The sequence below is a fragment of the Rattus rattus genome, chromosome 2 (assembly GCF_011064425.1).
Source record: "Rattus rattus isolate New Zealand chromosome 2, Rrattus_CSIRO_v1, whole genome shotgun sequence".
Lineage (NCBI taxonomy): Eukaryota > Metazoa > Chordata > Mammalia > Rodentia > Muridae > Rattus > Rattus rattus.
The window spans coordinates 23,662,442-23,679,732 of NC_046155.1; the positions used below are offsets into that span (position 1 = coordinate 23,662,442).

General features: G+C 40.6%; 1 protein-coding gene across 1 annotated transcript in view; it reads right to left on the minus strand.

Annotated features, from left to right (window-relative positions):
- The window catches only part of C2H9orf135 (chromosome 2 C9orf135 homolog), a 109,174-nt gene that overhangs the window by 28,011 nt on the left and 63,872 nt on the right, over positions 1–17,291 (minus strand). Inside the window, exons 3-4 of the mRNA XM_032895453.1 lie at positions 12,261–12,379; positions 11,402–11,470 (exon numbers count right to left, since the gene is read on the minus strand). Of these exons, the coding sequence (XP_032751344.1) occupies positions 11,402–11,470; positions 12,261–12,379 (188 nt within the window). The remainder of the gene's footprint in view (positions 1–11,401; positions 11,471–12,260; positions 12,380–17,291) is intronic.

The following is a 17,291-nucleotide window of genomic DNA, read 5'->3' on the forward strand; positions in this document are numbered from 1 at the left end:
ATTTAAAAGAATAAAGCATTTATGTTTAAGTATTACTTTAAGTAAATCAAAGCACGGACTCAAATATAGACAATAACAAAGGTTTCTGTGATTCTAGAAAGTTCCTATTTTCTTTAAACCATAGCTTTCTCTACCTCTATCTCTGTGGATAGAAACCAGCTGAAGACTTGAAGTGATTGTACTTTCCAAATGACAACTATATACCTTATAATATTATAACTGCAGATTCACCCCAACATAGGCCCCACTCTCCCTAACTCTGTGTATCCTCTATGCTCTGTGTCTTTTATTCCACTGATCTCAGGTGTTACCTCTACCTGGAACTCTGGCATGGGACATAAGGAAATGACAGGTGTGTCTGAACTCCCCCATTGTGACAACTTGAAAATCTTTACTACTCATTCTGGGCTCTGTTGTGGTTGCTTTTTAAATGAAGATTGCTTATGTTTTTGGTATGCTGCTTGATGTTTTGCTATCCTTAAATACAGCTAAACTCACAAAAATATCTTCCTTTTATTTTGGGGGGTTGAATACTCATGATCTACTCTCTTAGCAAATGTCACATGTGAAATCCTAAAGTATTAACTACATCCCCTATCGGCACAACAGAAGAATTTATTCATTCTTCAGGTTAGAAATTTTGTACCTTGGGTCAACATTGTTCCATATACTCTACTTTCTAGGCTCTGGTAAATAACATTCTACAATCTGCTTCTAGGAATTCAACCTTTTAGATTTCACATATAAATGACACAGTGCCATACATTTTTGTGTGTCAAGTTCACTTAACATGATGCTCTCTGATTTTACCTATGTTTTCAAAATTTCCTTGTTTAGGGCTAAATAATACTCCACTGTACATTTTCTCATTTACACCCATCAAAGAATTCTTGAGTTGATTCTATGTTTTTGCTTATTGTGGATTATTTTGCAATAAAATCCAGTGTATAGATCCCTCTATGAGATATCAATTCATTTTCTTTGGATATATACACAAAAATGGGGATACCACATCATAGAACAGCTGTATTTGACAAATCTTGCATAATTTCTGCACTGTTTTTCACAATAGCCTCTGGACTTTACATGTCCAGTGGCGTGTAGAAGTTCTAGTTTCTCCATATGTACAGCCAAACTTGTCATTTTGTCTCTTTGGCAATATCCATCTTAACAGGAATAGATGGTATTTCATCATGGTTTTGGTTGTGTGTGTATGTATGCATGTGTGTGCATGTGCATAAGGAGGCCAGAAGACAGCCACAAGAGCTGGCCATCTTGTTTGTTGAGATACCGTCTCACCCATTAGACTAGCTGGCTAGCCTCTGAGTTCCAGGGGGTGCTCCTTTATTGACAATGAGCACCAAGTGTCCTATTGTCATTGACCAATGAGCTTCAAGTATCCTCCTGTAACTGACCAATGAGCTCCATGGGTCCTCCTGTCACAGACCAATGAGTTTCAGGTGTACCCATTGAAACTCATCAATGAGCTCCAGGAATAATCCTATCACTGAGCTCCAGGGACTTTCTGTCTCTACCTCCTCAGAACTGAGATTATAAGCACATGGCACCATACCCAACTTTTTACAAGTATGCTAGAGATCAAACTCACGTAACTCATGCAAACACTTTACTGACTGAATCCTCAGGCCTTGGATTTTAATTTTTGTTTTCCTGATTAGGCAGGTCGAGCACCTTTTCATGTACGTATAGTGCATCTATATGTCTTTAAAAATGGCTGCTGAAATTTGTTGCCCATTTTAAATGATAAAAGTTTACTAATTAATTCGGGTATTAACTCTGTCAGATAAGACTTATAAACACTTTCTCATTTTGCTGGTTATTTATTTTGCTGTGCATTAGCTCATTAGTTTGATGAAATATCATTTACTTAATTTTGTTCCCATGGCCTATACTTTTATGTCCTATTTACCAAGTTATTGTCAAGACCAAAGTCAAGGGATTTTTCTCCTGTGTTTTCTTCTGGGATTTTCAGTTTCCAGAATTATGTAAGTCTTTAGCCCATTTTGAGTTATTCTCTCACCCACCTAATATATTAGTTTATGAGTCTCTGACATTTGACCTGCCTGCATCTCCACTTAGCAATGGCAAAACTATTCCTATAGATCTAATATTGGCGGAAATAACCACATACGCTTAGAGATATCAAGATTTTCGATTATCTATCTCTGTAGACTCAAGAACTCTGTGTAACAGCACAGAACAGCCACTTTATTTATTTTTTTTATATTTTTTTTTATTAACTTGAGTATTTCTTATATACATTTCGAGTGTTATTCCCTTTCCCGGTTTCCGGGAAAACATCCCCCTAATCCCTCTCCCTCCCCTTCTTTATGGATGTTCCCCTCCCCACCCTCCCCCCATTGCCGCCCTCCCCCCAACAATCACGTTCACTGGGGTTTCAGTCTTAGCAGGACCAAGGGCTTCCCCTTCCACTGGAGCTCTTACTAGGATATTCATTACTACCTATGAGGTTGGAGCCCAGGGTCAGTCCATGTATAGTCTTTGGGTAGTGGCTTAGTCCCTGGAAGCTCTGCTTGGTTGGCATTGTTGTTCATATGGGGTCTCGAGCCCCTTCAAGCTCTTCCAGTTCTTTCTCTGATTCCTTCAACAGGGGTCCTATTCTCAATTTAGTGGTTTGCTGCTGGCATTCGCCTCTGTATTTGCTGTATTCTGGAACAGCCACTTTATTATGTCTGATAATTGGTGGGGTGATTGGGCTCAGCTGGGTTTTCTGTTCCATGTGATGTCAGAACCACTGTGCTAACCAAGACAGCTCACTTTGACTCTTGGTAATTTTTCTTCTTATTATGTAAGAACTCAGCAGGAGGTGTCGATACAGCTTGTTGTCTCACCTCCATACGACTGCTATATGCATTTTAAGCTTCCCAGCATCAGCTGGAGTCCAAGAATCAGAAAGTAGAAACTGTTGTTTTATAAGGTCTGTACTGGGAAGTTTGGAATCTCATTTCTACAACACTTTGTCATGACCATCGCAAAGCCAGCCCAGCAGCAGAGGGAGGCAAACAACTGCTGACTCTTTTCTGTCACATGCAGAGAGAGGAGGAACTACTGCAGCCACCTGAAAAGCTGACAAGCACAATAGGCAATCAAGGATGCCTAACTCTATCATCTTGATTACCTCGTTGAGCATATCTGAAAACCCAAGAGGTCCAACTTTGTTGCTGGAACTCGAAAAGCTACTGTAATGGATTCGGATGTAGAAGCTAAATGGGGAACAAGGGGCAGTGTGACTCAGCCATTTGTCAGCAGTTACATCAAACCTCTAGATCCAAGAGACACTATATCATGTGCTTTGACATAAATTCTGTTATCAAATTATTTGAATTACCATGCAATGATAGCAAATGGAACAAGTTATTGCTAGGTGCTAAAACATTCCTTGCCAAGATACAGAACCCAAATTCCATATCGAATTAGGACTTGTAGCACTACCCCAAATATGGCCATAAGGAAAAGCATCCCACTGATTTGGCACCATATACCTCAGTCGAGAAGGGGTACAAATAGTAATTAGTTGACTTTAAAGCAGTTTCAGCAAATTCAGTCAACTAGAAAGGCACCGTCATTCAGTACACCAGGCAACCAACTCCAGGCCCAGAAGGATAATCACATGATCCTTGCCTTAAAGGGGAAATTAACTAGCTAGAGTCTGTTTGTCTCAGTAACCAATAGCCCCATTTGTTTAAAAACAAAAGAAGAATTTTATTTGAACTTTAGAAGCTTAATGTTCACAATAGTTAATTGTATGTTAACTTGTCTGGACCAATAGATACCTAGAGAGTTAGTACAACACTATTTCTATGGATGCCTGTGGGGCTGTCTGTGAAAGAGATTAGCATTTGAATGAGACTGAGTAAGGATGCTCCCTACCTCTGTGAGTACACATCTTCTAGTCTAAGGATAGACCTAACAGAACAAAAAGCAGAAGGACCATATCCGTTCTCCTTTTGCTAAGATGTCATGGTCTTCTACCCTCAGACACCCAGAGATTCTTGTCCTCAGGACTTAGGATTCTGAACTTATACTCCATCCCCATTCCAAGTTCACATGCCTGGAGAACTGGACTCAGGACTTATACCATCAGCTCCCGTGTACAAAAATTATACCAATGGCTTTTCTGGTTCTGTGGCTTGCAGAGAGCAGGATTTCCTGAACTCTATGTGAGCCAATTCCTGAAATAAAATATCATATCCTCATGTACAAACAGTGCCCCAGGGCTCATTGCCTAATGTAGCAGTCATTATCCCCATGGATACAAAAGAAAACAATGTACAGAGAACTAAAGTCTAAGTCAAAATTCTAATTGTTCTACCGTTCTGCTGAGCAACACACACCTCAGACCATAAGTTTTGGTGTTAATAAATTATTAATTTATTGTTGTGTGTGGATGGTGGATGTGCTTGCATGCCATGATATGTTTGCCGACATCCAAGGACAACGTCCAAGAATCAGTTCTCTTTTTCCATTATGTATATCGTGGGGATTGAACTCAGGTCATCCGATTTGGTGGCAAGTGCCTTTGCCTGCTGAGTCATTTCACCAACATCTAAATGTCTCGCCTCAGGTCCTGGCTTGTTATTAAATACCACCTGTGAGAGTTTGGATGTATTAATTTGGTGTCTGTGGATATGTTTTACTCTCTACAGAATGCAAATGATGAGATTGATTTAGAGAACTCTTAGGAGAGATGTATTAACGTATACAAAGCCATTTGGAATAGTGTTGATACATAATTAGCTATTTGGAAATTGTTTTAGTCAGAGTTTCTATTCCTGCACAAAACATCATGACCAAGAAGCAAGTTGGGGAGGAAAGGGTTTATTCAGCTTGCACTTCCACGTTGCTGTTCATCACCAAAGGAAGTCAGGACTGGAACTCAAGCAGGTCAGGAAGCAGGAGCTGATACAGAGGCCATGGAGAGAGGTTACTTACTGGCTTGCTTCCCCTGGTTTGCTTAGCTTGCTTTCTTTTAGAACCCAAGACTACCAGACCAGCAATGGCACTATCCACAATGGGCCCTCCCCCCTTGATCACTAGTTGAGAAAGTGCCTTACAGCTGGATCTCATGGAGGCATTTCCTCAAGGGAGGCTCCTTTCTCTGCGATAGCTCCAGCTTGTGTCAAGTTGTCACACAAAACCAGCCAGTACAGAAATATTTGCTTGCATTAGTTTTACTCTCATACTTACAAGTTATTGGAGCCCAACTCAAACTTGAGTAATGAAGGGAAATCCTAGCATATACAACAGGACATCTTCAGAGTGCCCGTTTTTCAAGATCTACTTAACTTTTACAGATAGCTGTTCCCCCAGGAGCAAGCTGTCCTTTGAACTTGAAGCTGGAGCAGGAAGAGGCAATGCACCCCCACACACACACACACACAAACTCCATTTACTACTTAGCATGCTCTCTAAATGTCCCAGTCTGGATCATGTGACCAACACCTGGGCTTGGGGGAGGGTAAAGGGAAGAGACTCAACTCAGCCATCACATGACCCAGCTGAATTATAATGGATGGAGGCAAGGGCTGCCCAAGAGAACAAGCCTGGACACACAAAGGTGAAAGGTCCTAAGGAGATGGAGATGAGGGTGAGGTTCAGATCTGTTTCCCTTCTGTTCCGTGACCTTTCCTCCACCCCCACACTCCTTGTCACGGTTTCTTTATTATTATCTACTCCACATCTTCACAGGGACTTATTATTTTTTTTACAGTGTTTTCTTTCTCAAAAAATGTTCAGCAACTAGATGGTATTTCACCAAGAGACAAGCCATCGCACAGCAAACAGGAGAGAAAACAAATGCCTCCCTTCATCCTTTCAGAAGGGAAAAGACAAAGAGAACAAAAACACTCTTGTGATTTATATGCAGTCCCCCTTTCCTCCCAAGAGTGCAACAGATTTTAGAGATGCTGGCGGCCTCATGAGAGGAATGAGCTACAAGAATTACAACTGTGGTCTGAGCTTGCTACCGCTACTGTAAAGAGCCCACTTCACACACATGGAGAGGAGCTTCCTGCTAATAATGGACACTTAACTGCCTCACCTACCTTTTGGTCTCATTTAATCTGCCTATTTAGATACCTTTCCCCTTGCAGCCATCAAATTAGCACAGGAAAAGGATTTTACAGATCATTTGGTTCAAACCATTCATGTTCCAGATGGAAGCCAGAGAGGTTTATTAGCCAAGAGCAAGGTCACCTAGTAGGTTCTGGTCAGGCCCAGAAGTAGGTCCCAGGTTCCCTATATATACTGTACTTGTCCTGAGAAGTCATTTGTGCCAAAAGCTACCCAGTGACCAATGTACTGTTAATTTTTTCTTCTATACTATGGAATCAAGACATATTTATTACAAAGTTTCAATAAATATGCACCAATCACTGTCACAGGAGGCATAACAATGACAAGCCGCAGGACTCAGAGCTGACCTTGTGCAAAGTCTTCTTTGGGTATTTCTCTACTCAGCAATGGGTGCTCAGAACTAGATTTCTTTCAACTAATGCCAGCTCCTGTGGACATACTTCTCACTCACAAATATCTTGTGCCAGAATTGAATTTTCTCTATTCAAAAAGGGGTAAAAAAGAAGAAAGGAAGGAAAGAAGAAAGGGAGGGAGGGAGGAAGGCAGTAGGTAGGCAGCCCTGATTTCTCCTATGACCTCTTATCACAGGACTACACATAGTTGTGTATTTGTGTGTAGATGTGTGTGTGTGTGTGTGTGTGTGTGTGTGTGTGTGTGTGTATTCTGATAGCTAAGACCTTCACATAAAATGAGTTTGTATTAAATAACCAGGTAGTCAACGGCCCACTTACAAGTGAGTTAGTTGCTCATTCCTGATAAATAGTACATCCAAATTAAGTTAATTTACTTTAAAGGCAAAGAAAAAACTTAAGTCAGCATATTTGGCAATGCATGCTCCCCTTCTCTTCACTATGTGTATTAGGAACTGTGCCTTCCCATCACTGTCTTTACCTTGACGGTATACAAGGAATAAAATTAATATATAGTCAAGATTGTTTCTCAAATACCAGAAGCAAAAGAGCACTGTCAGTATCTAAATGATCTTTGAGCATCCTTGTTTTTTTAACCCTCCCATTACTGGTCATGGCCAATGCCTTGGGAAACTCCTGGGTAAGAAAGAATATGGCTGGATCTCAAGGGAAACACTAGATAATTCAGCCTCTAAGTCTATGGATATCATTTCAAGTTTATGTCTTTGGTGTCAATTATAGTCTCCATCTAACTGCTTTCTTGTGTTTCTCTGAGTCCTCGAAGGGAACATAGCTGACAGTAAAGTATGTTTATTAAAGGGGGAGTTTTAGATTGTTTTACAGGATGTGACCGTAGTTCAACAATGGCTCTTACGTTGGAGAGGGGGACAATCAAGTAGTTGCTCAGTACAGGAAGCTGGAGGTCCCAGTGGTCCCAAGATGTAGCTGAAGGCCTGAGGGATTCCTAGAGAGATGCAGGGGCTTGGTCTGTATTAGAACCCCAAAGAAGTTGGTTCTCACATCAGTGAAGGACAGACTCTGATAGGTATTACTCCCAATTGAAGATGGGTCTTCCTGCCTTGGATGATCTGATCAAGAAAATCTCTCACAGGAGTGCCCAGCAGTTTGTTTTAGTTGATTACAGATACCATCAAATTAACAAATCAAGACTAGCCATCACATTTCTCCATGACAATCTTTCCTCAGCCCATGGCATTTGAAGAACACATTACTCAGAGAGCCTCTTTCCCTAGCTAAAGTCAGTAGTGTTACAGCAGCGGTAGGAAATACTATGGTTGTTCTTATATCCCGTATTTCATTGAGATATCTGCTACCAGTTTATGAATAAATAGTGTTTTCTTCATATTAGTGCAAAGAGCTGCAGCCACCATGGGTTGAGTTATGGGAAAATGAAGCAGACAGACCAACGCCATTATAACATAAATGGTATTATCTAGAAATTAAGGTAACAGTGGGCCCTAAAGAGTAAAGCTATATCCATGTTCTAATTTTTTTCCTAAGAGGTAGCATGAAGTTTAAATTTACATTATGGATACAGCTTTTCTTTTATAAGCTGAAGTACATTATTTTGGTCCATTGAGCAAACTCATTCTTATTCATTGCCTTTTAAAGTTGACATTTAACTTCCACAGCTGTACTGCTAGCAAACAGCAAAAGAATTTTTAATATTCAAGAGAATAGATTTCAAACTAGCATAGAATTCTGCTGTATGTGGAATCCTGTAATTAATACATTCACTGAAAGGAAGAATTACATATGGAATTAGTTGAAGAGGGTTGAAGTTGCTCACATATTTATTTACTTGCTCATACCCACAAATCAAATTACACAAACAAGAATGTCTTGCAATCCAAACCAGTGCTGATTTCTAGAAGACTCAGGTTTGAAAGCATTTACTAAAATAGATTTGAAAATATTTGAATCTAAAAGGCCTTGGATCCCTAAATCAAATAAGATAGGAATTCGACATTTCTCCTCCCTTATAGTCTGTGGTGCAACCATAGAAATAAACAATATGTTGAGATGTAACTGTGTCACAGCTATAGCATCTCAGGTTCTCCACAGCCCAGAACCCATAGCGGATGGAGGTGTGGCAGCCTTGCCCTTTAGAGCAGGGAACTTAGCAAGAAAGACAGGGATCCAAATTATTATCTGAAAACATGACCAGTGCTTAACAAAAGAGGAGCACAGTGCTGTGGTTACCTACAAGGAAGTAACTAACTGGCTTACAGAATGGGGGAGACAGTGTAAGAAGGTGATTAGTGGAGACTGTGGTTTCAGAGTTAAACCTGAAGATGTACATTAATCCTGCTTCCTCAAAGACGCCATTACAACTTCAGAATGTATTTAGGAATAGACGTGCACACACACACACACACACACACACACACACACACACACACACACGCACACACGCACGCACGCACGCACGCACGCACGCACGCACATGCACATGTAACAGCAATTAATGGGGGGGGGGAAGGGCCATAAATTTGAAAGAGAGCAGAGTATACGGAATTGTTTGTGGGGAGGAAAAGGAAGGAGAAAGCAATGCAATTATATTAAAATCTCAAAAAATTAAATAAACTTTAAAATTTTTTATTTTTAGCATCTTTTAGAAATTGGAGCTCACAGGAAATCAGAGAACAGAAGAGACAGGAGAAACAACCTTTTAGAGCTCAAGAGGAGAGGAACAGTTGATCCCTGGTTTAAAAACATTAATCCTAGATCAGCAAAGAAGTTGGGAGAGCTATTTGCTTTGCTGTAACGCTCCAACCCCTCCCTCCTTCCTAGCCCCACCCCTCCTCAGCAAGAGATGCTCTCACTGGAAAGGGTAAAGGAGAAAGTCTTTGGTCAAGACACAATCTGGTGACTCTACAGTGTGGATTTAGCAAGATTACCCTTGCCTTCCAAGACAAAGGGCTGTCACCCACCAGCTGAAAGACTGGGAACTTCCTCTACATGCTGCTTTGAAAGAATGACCCATCCCTCCAGAGAAGCTGCAAGCCAGAAAGCCTAGGGCTTCCGGTCCCACCACTAATCACAACCCAACCCTAAATGGCCAAAGAGCGATGGCCAGCTTAGAAAAATGCCTCCAGGATTGACAATTCACAAGTGAAAAACTGGAAAATAATATATGTATTTTACATGCAGGAGAAAGAAGACCAAGAAAAGTAGTTATTAATACCCCAAATGCCAAGAAAGAAGTCCTGCGGGTGTGAACTCGGGTAACAAAAGGAGAATTCAAAAGGAAGGAAAATAGATGTTACAAAATAAAACAAAGTAAGAGAGAAAGAAATGCCAAGGAAATCAGAGGATGCAGGCCAGCAACGCCAACTCCAAATAAATGATTTGCAGGACGAGGAAGAGAGAAAGTGGAATAAACCCTTAAATGTTCCTCATTTCGAGTGAGTTTATAGAGTAGAGCATCCAGCAGAGTGGTCACAAGGCCAGCATCAGTTACCATTGTGAGTCCTGTACTACACGGGTAGAATCTTCTCATGATCCCGAATGTATTCCTGTGTGTTTAAGCATTATGAACGATGTGTCTTCTTCAGAAAGATGAGTGGGTCAGAATTATTTTTAGAATGACAACTCTTGCTAATCTCAAACAAACATTTCTCTACCCACAAAACATCCATGTCTTTCTGTATGGTGGATTCTCTTTCTTTGTTCACTGTAACGTTCCTTCCTAGGACACTGCCACAAATGCTCAACTAGCAAATACCAAATACCATGTATCACGAGAGGAAATGCAGGTTAGAGTTGCGCAAGCCCCTGGTGGGTTTGGGTTTGGTTCGTTCCTATTTTGTTTGTGTTAGAGACAGAGTCTGGATGGCTTCCAACATGCAATCCTCCAGCCTCTGCCTCATAGCTCGCTATGATTACAGGTGTGAAAGAAACACCTTTAAGCCTCTGGTCACACTTGATCAACACACAGTCTTACTTCATATGTCTGCTTAAAGACACCTCATTTAGAATATATTTGTGGTTCTGGAACAAATTGTTTTGGAAATGGTGATTCTTGCTAACCTCAGATAAGTACATTTCTTTAACCATAAAAAAACACCCATGTCTTTCTGTACAGTCAAACTCAGGTGAATTTAACCACCAACTACTCTGTAATTCTTGCCTGAATGAAACTTCCTTAACATCTGGATCTTCTTCCCTCCAAAAGGCATGCTGCCGCTCTCTTGTACTTAAAAACAAGACACCACACCGGGTCTACATTTAGGGAGCTTTTTAAAAATGGGACTGACCAAGGCACGAAAGTTAACAAAGCACCACATTTAGCTACCTATGAAAAAGACACGTGCTCATGTGCGAGAGCCACAATAGCAGCACGTTATCTTTTTTTTTTTTTTTTTTTTTTTTTTAACTCAGCTAGAAGTGTGTGCACCGATGACTTGGATTATCTACTCATGGGCAGATGATTTCATCAGCTTCACAGAGTCCTGATTATTTTCCTATGCATGGTTGTTTTCCTTGATTTGGAGAAAGGTCTCACTATGTAACCCAAGCTGACCTGGAACAACACCACCTTCACTGGAGCGTCCCTAGTGCTGGCAATACAAGCATGTGCCATCCTGCTATCATTTCAAGATTGCAAGTAAATGTTAGAGCGTAGGAGAATTCACAAATAAGAGCTATTTCATTTACTGTGGTCATTACTGTTACTGTTGTCATTATTGTTAACTGATGCTATGCCTTTTTATGGACAAAAGTCCATTGCTATTAAGTCCCAGACGTCATGTAAAGGACATCTGGTTGACCTTGGGACATTCGTCACTTCAGTAAACTAAGCTCTTGGATCGACATTTCATATAATCAGCAGCAGTTTAGGAACAACTTACTGTTTTCTCGGATCTGGTGGGGGTTCCATAGAAACTTCTCGAAAGCCTGAGGGAAGTAATTGAGGGTCACTGTAAGAGAAACAGCAGCAGACGGTCACATTTGACATTTCAAAGCTATTCAGAACTAATTTGGGAACAACCTCTAGAAAAAAAATATGTTTGCAATGTTTATATACTTTGAAAACAATAGTAAACCAATGAGAAGTTTTATCATTTTTTTGTCATTACTTTGGCTGCATTTTTCAATAATTACAATAGAAAGCAAAGTCTATTCTATGTACTTCTCTAGAGGGGAGTTCTGTCTGGTGTAGGACAACAGGTATGACAACAAATAGCTCCTACCCTTAAAGACTCTCTGTCTCTCTCTCTCTCTGGAGAAATGTCCACAAAGAAATGCCTGTGAAAGACACTTAAAATACTCCCACTGCAAGAACAGCAGAGCAACCAATCCTGATTAGAGTCCGATTGCCTAATTCTGACAGTCAGGCAACATTTCTAGACACATTTCATACTTTATTGCTTCTAAAGTTCAGAACAAGCCTCTGAAGTAAGCATTTAAATAATGCCCATTTTACACATGTACAAACAGGATCATAGATGCTGCTCACAAGTAAATTGTAGAAGCAACCTTCAAATAGTTAAGTAAGTAAGATTCAGGTAGTAAGAACCCTGAGCTAGAAAACTATCTAAATCAAATGTGAGTTTTAGTTGAATCATGAATAAGTCAAACCTTGATTGGTTAACAATTAAGGATGAAGATTCCTTTTGCAAACAGGTAGAGAGGAAGCAGAAGCAGAAAGTGCAACCAAGCACTTGGCACGTGACTGGGATGACAAGCCAAAGAAGGGACAATAGATACCTTTCCAAAATCCCAAGGCACATTGTCTCGTCGTGTACCAAGGCCTTTTTCTTCTTCTCCAGGAAGTCCTTGTTTACCAAAACTTGGGACATCTGCTCTTGTGCTTCTGATATCCAACTCTGGAGAAATAGAAAACACACACAAGAAAAATTAATCACCAAGGTCAGCCACTAAACCATTTCCCTACTAAGGCAAATTCTGACGTTAATTACTGACTCCGGGTGACATTTAAAACATGAAAAATAGCTCATAGCCACTATTTCATCATAAGTACCTGAAAATAGCGATTCCTATGTGTTGTTGGAAAATAAAAAGCAGTTAGTTTCTCCCATAGAATGGGAAGTACTCATTCAATTAGGTACTGACTCTTCCTAGTTCCTTTTTTTAACCCTTTCAGGACTGTTATGTGTTTTGTTTTGTTTTTTAACTTCCCTAAGAAAATCCAAAAGGTTTTCAGGGTCTTCAAATGTCACCGTTACAATCAGTGCTGTCCACTCTCTTCCAAGGAGTAATTTAGTGGACAATCAAGCAAGTACCAACGTGAGGGATCATTTGCAAATTACAAGGTACACTTACTTAGACCCTGTGAGGAAGCATTGTGGGTAGAATCCAGGGGGCCTTAGAAATGGAAGTTCTTGTTTCTAAGAGCAGGAGACTGTGGTGAGTTGAGGATTCAGTGCTTTGACCATACATCTGCAGACGACCAGGACACTACAGACTCAGTACAGAGAAGCAGATTTATCACTAAGAAAATGCATTATTTTCCTAGCCTAGAAGACTAGATTTCCCAAGACAGCCAGTGAAACTCCAGAATATATCATACCCCAAAGAATGTGTTATTTAAAAAAAAAAAACGTGGAGGGAACGAATCTTTGGAAAGGTGAAGTCTTCTGCTGCAGATGTAACACAGCTATAGTTAAAGGCACAGTTACAGTACAATTTGGTAAGTAGGAGCTCTGCTGTAGCCACTCTAGGCAAGTTTAACCAGTGTCTCTGCTCATGGTTCCCTGATCTAGGCCACAGCCTTCTAGACTCTTGGCTTCTCGGACCACTGTTCTCAGACGACCACAACCTCCTGAATCACATGGCCTCCCTAGAACACTTTCCCAGCTCAGACCCATATGCTCAGTTATGTTTATTCCTGGATTTTCCTACTCACAAATTAGGAGCAAGGAAAACAGCATTGGGCCTTATGTATCTTAACAAAAAAAATAAATATTTAAATGTGTCTTAGGGGGGAAGGTGAAAAGACATCATTTTGTTTGGAGGCATAAGATTTTAAAAATTAACTTCCCAGGGCTGGGGAAAAGAAAAGCTCAGTGGTTAAGAGGACTAGCTTCTCTTCCAGAGGATCGGGGTTCAATTCCTAGCACCCACATGACAGCTCACAATTGTCTACAACTCAAATTCCAGGGGATCTGGCATCTTCATGTAGAAATACATGTAAGCTAAATACCAATGCATATAAAATAAATTAATTTAAAAAACTGAATTTCCTAATCTTCTGAAGGTTATAGGAAACAAAGGTGTTTCCAGATATAGAAAGTTTTAAGGGTCCACATCAGAGTTGGGCTATAGCAAGAAGAGGACAAAGAGGTAAAGAAGCGGTCTGGCCACAGAGCCTACTCGATGTCTCTGTGTAAGAGAGGCAAGTGTTACCCACTGATATGAGGTGTTGCTTCCTCCTCTTTTTCAGTAATAGAATCTCATATTTCAGCTGGACTTGTGAAGTCCTAGACTACATTTTCCAGCCTTCCTTCACACTTTGACAGGGTATACCCTGTACTATGGAGCACTAGGTGAAGTCCTTTATACAGCTTCCTGGGACAGTCTCTTTTATTCCTGTTCCTGCTACGCAGAGGGTGAGCATTGTGGTTGGTATCCAGCAGCCATTTTGGATCTTTCTCAAGGGCTGGCAGAGCAGAAAGCTATGAGTAGGACACTTGTGACCATCTGGGAAACGTCCACACGAGTTCTGGCCTGCTATCTCACAGACCTTTTACGTGAGAGTATAACATCTTATGTGAACAGCCTCTGTTGATTTCTGGATTTGAGTGCTCAAAGAGAAATCTAATCCTACACCATCTTAATGTGAAAAATCACTTTAGAACCTAACATAAGCATAATTCATAAAAGCACTTCCATATGTTCAAAAGCTTTTTTTGGGATATATACATCACAAACTCGAGATCGGCAATTCGGTGCATGAGATAGCTAAAATCAACACGGCAAACATGCAGGGATAATCACTAAAAATTTCCATTTGATTTGCATAATAAAGACTAGCTTGAGTCAAGTGATACTATTTTTTAAAAATCAAATGTTTCTAAGAAGCTCATTTCAGAATATCATTAGTATTTCCTGTTTTGTTGAGAGTCAACTCTTCTTACAATCCCAATTTCTTAATTTCCACAATAAACTCCCTCATGTGTGCTGTACTTAAGAAAACCCAGTATAAAGTCTGTATAACAGGTTAGAGAGAATTGGGAGGTTCGGTAATGACTCCCACACACATTACACGGGATAGGGGAAATGGCAAGGTTCCATTATGACTTCCTCATACATTCCCCATGTGAGGGAAGCCAGCACCCTGCTCAGTGTGGTCTACATCCTGTGGCTAGGCTCATGTCAGAAGCTCATCCACTGCTAGTTCTTCTTGGTTCCAATAAGGACTAATAACACATCGTCCTTTGACTCCTAGGAAGGAAGTAGAAATAACTTCGCAAGTCTAGCTTTCCCAGAGTCTGCTTCTGGAACCTACCTCCTTTGACAAGTATGGGTGAAACCCCAACCTGCAAGGAACACTTTTTTCCCCCTTCATCTTTATTAAATTGGGTATTTCTTATTTACATTTCAATTGTTATTCCCTTTCCCAGTTTCCAGGCCAACATTCTCCCTAAGCCCCCCCTCCCATTCTATACAGGTGTTCCCCTCCCCATCCTTCGCCCATTACCTCCCTCTCCACAACAATCCCCTTCACTGGGGGTTCAGTCTTGGCAGGACCAAGGACTTCCCCTTCCACTGGTGCTCTTACTAGGCTATTCATTGCTACCTATGAGATTGGAGCCCAGGGTCAGTCCATGTATAGTCTTTGGGTAGTGGCTTAGTCCCTGGAAGATCTGGTTGGTTGGCATTGAGTCTCAAGCCCCTTCAAGCTCTTCCAGTCCTTTCTCTGATTCCTTCAACTGTGGTCCCATTCTCAGTTCAGTGGTTTGCTGCTGGCATTCACCTATGTATTTGCCTTATTCTGCCTGTGTCTCTCAGGAGAGATCTACATCCGGTTCCTGACAGCCTGCACTTCTTTGCTTCATTTATCTTATCTAGTTTGGTGGCTGTATATGTATGGGCCACATGTGGGGCAGGCTCTGAATGGGCGTTCCTTTAGTCTCTGTTCTAAACTTGCAAGGAACACTTATGTTCAGTTAGTAAACACATTCTCAAGGCCTTAACTCTTACAGTTTACCCTTCCAAATGTGTTGACTACCTTCTTTCTTCCACCCTCCAGACACTTTTGGCCAGTTCTTTTCAAGTTCAACCTGCTTGTTTATTTTCAAATGCCCTGAGTGAATAAGAGGCCAAAACATTGAAATCTAGTTATTACCCAAATACTTTTCATGGTCTGTATGAGTAGCACGTCATCTCACATTAAAATAAAGATGACATCTTAGTTCTTTGGTTGCTAACAAAGAAGATCTTACTTAAGCCTGTCAAGCAGTACTTTTAATAAGGATAAAGGGGTTTTTTTTGCATCATTGCCAAAAAAAAAAAAAAAAAAAACACTATCATCACCATCATCACCATCATCAAATAATAAGACATTGTAAAATGCCATTCATTTAAAAATCCCTGGATCTTTCACTCCAGTATTCCCAGACTTCCTTTTAATCTTACTGTTTCCTCCAGGAGCTCCTCCTCCCATTCCACCTCCATTCCCTGGGGCTCTGACTCTTGGTGTGGGCCCAGGGTCTTATGAACTTTTCCCCAATGCCTTTCTTGTTGTTTCCTCTGACTCCTGCCCCATTCCATTCCTTTGTGTCTCTTAAAGACCTAAAGACACTCTCTACTAGGTAGTGCCCTGCCATCGCATTTGCCTAGGATCCAGAGTGAGCAACAGAACACCCACTCGACAAAGACAAGAGCACAGAGCTACATCAAGAAACATCCCAAACATTGTAAGGACAGACGCTTAAATCTCAGCACAAAAAGTACCAACATGAGCAACCACAAGATGCCTCCTCAAAGGACATCAACCCTATTGCAGTACCTAAGAGAAAAGCAATTCAGCTGAAGTCCAAGACAAGTACTTTGAAATAACAATTCAAATGTGTTCAAAGAGTTTAAAGAGAATATGAATAAATGCCTTCACAAAAATACAAACTTTTGAAGGAAATAGTGAAGACATTTCAAGACATGAAAATATACTTAAGAAAGAAATAGAATCACAAAAGAAAACCCAAACAAATGAAAATGGAAATGAAAAACTTAAAGAGTGTCAAACCAAAACCTCAGATATAAGCTTCATCAACAAATTACAAGGGACAGCAGAGAGAATTTCAAGTCATGGAGATAGGGCAGAAGAAATAAATAGCGCAGTTCACCCCCCAAAAAAATAATATCCAGGCACTAAAACATTCAGGAAACCTGGGACACTAGATGTATTAAGACTTCCATTGTTGTTCAGAACATGGCAACTCTTAACAAAGACAGCATTTAATTAAAGCTGCCTTATAGTTTCAAAAGTTTAGCCCATTATCATCATGGTATGACAGTATGTAAGTGGACATGGTGCTGAAGGAACCTAGAGTTCTACGTCTTGATCTGAAGGCAGTAGACAGAGACTATGTTTCATGCTGGGAAGGGCTTGAGTATATATGAAACCTCAAAGCCTGACTCCTTAATAACTCATTTCCTCCAATAAAACCACACATACTCCAACAAGGCCACATCTCCTAATAGTGTTATTCTCACTATTGGGCCAAGCATTCAAACACATGAGTCTGTGGGGGCCATACCTATTCAAACCACATTCCA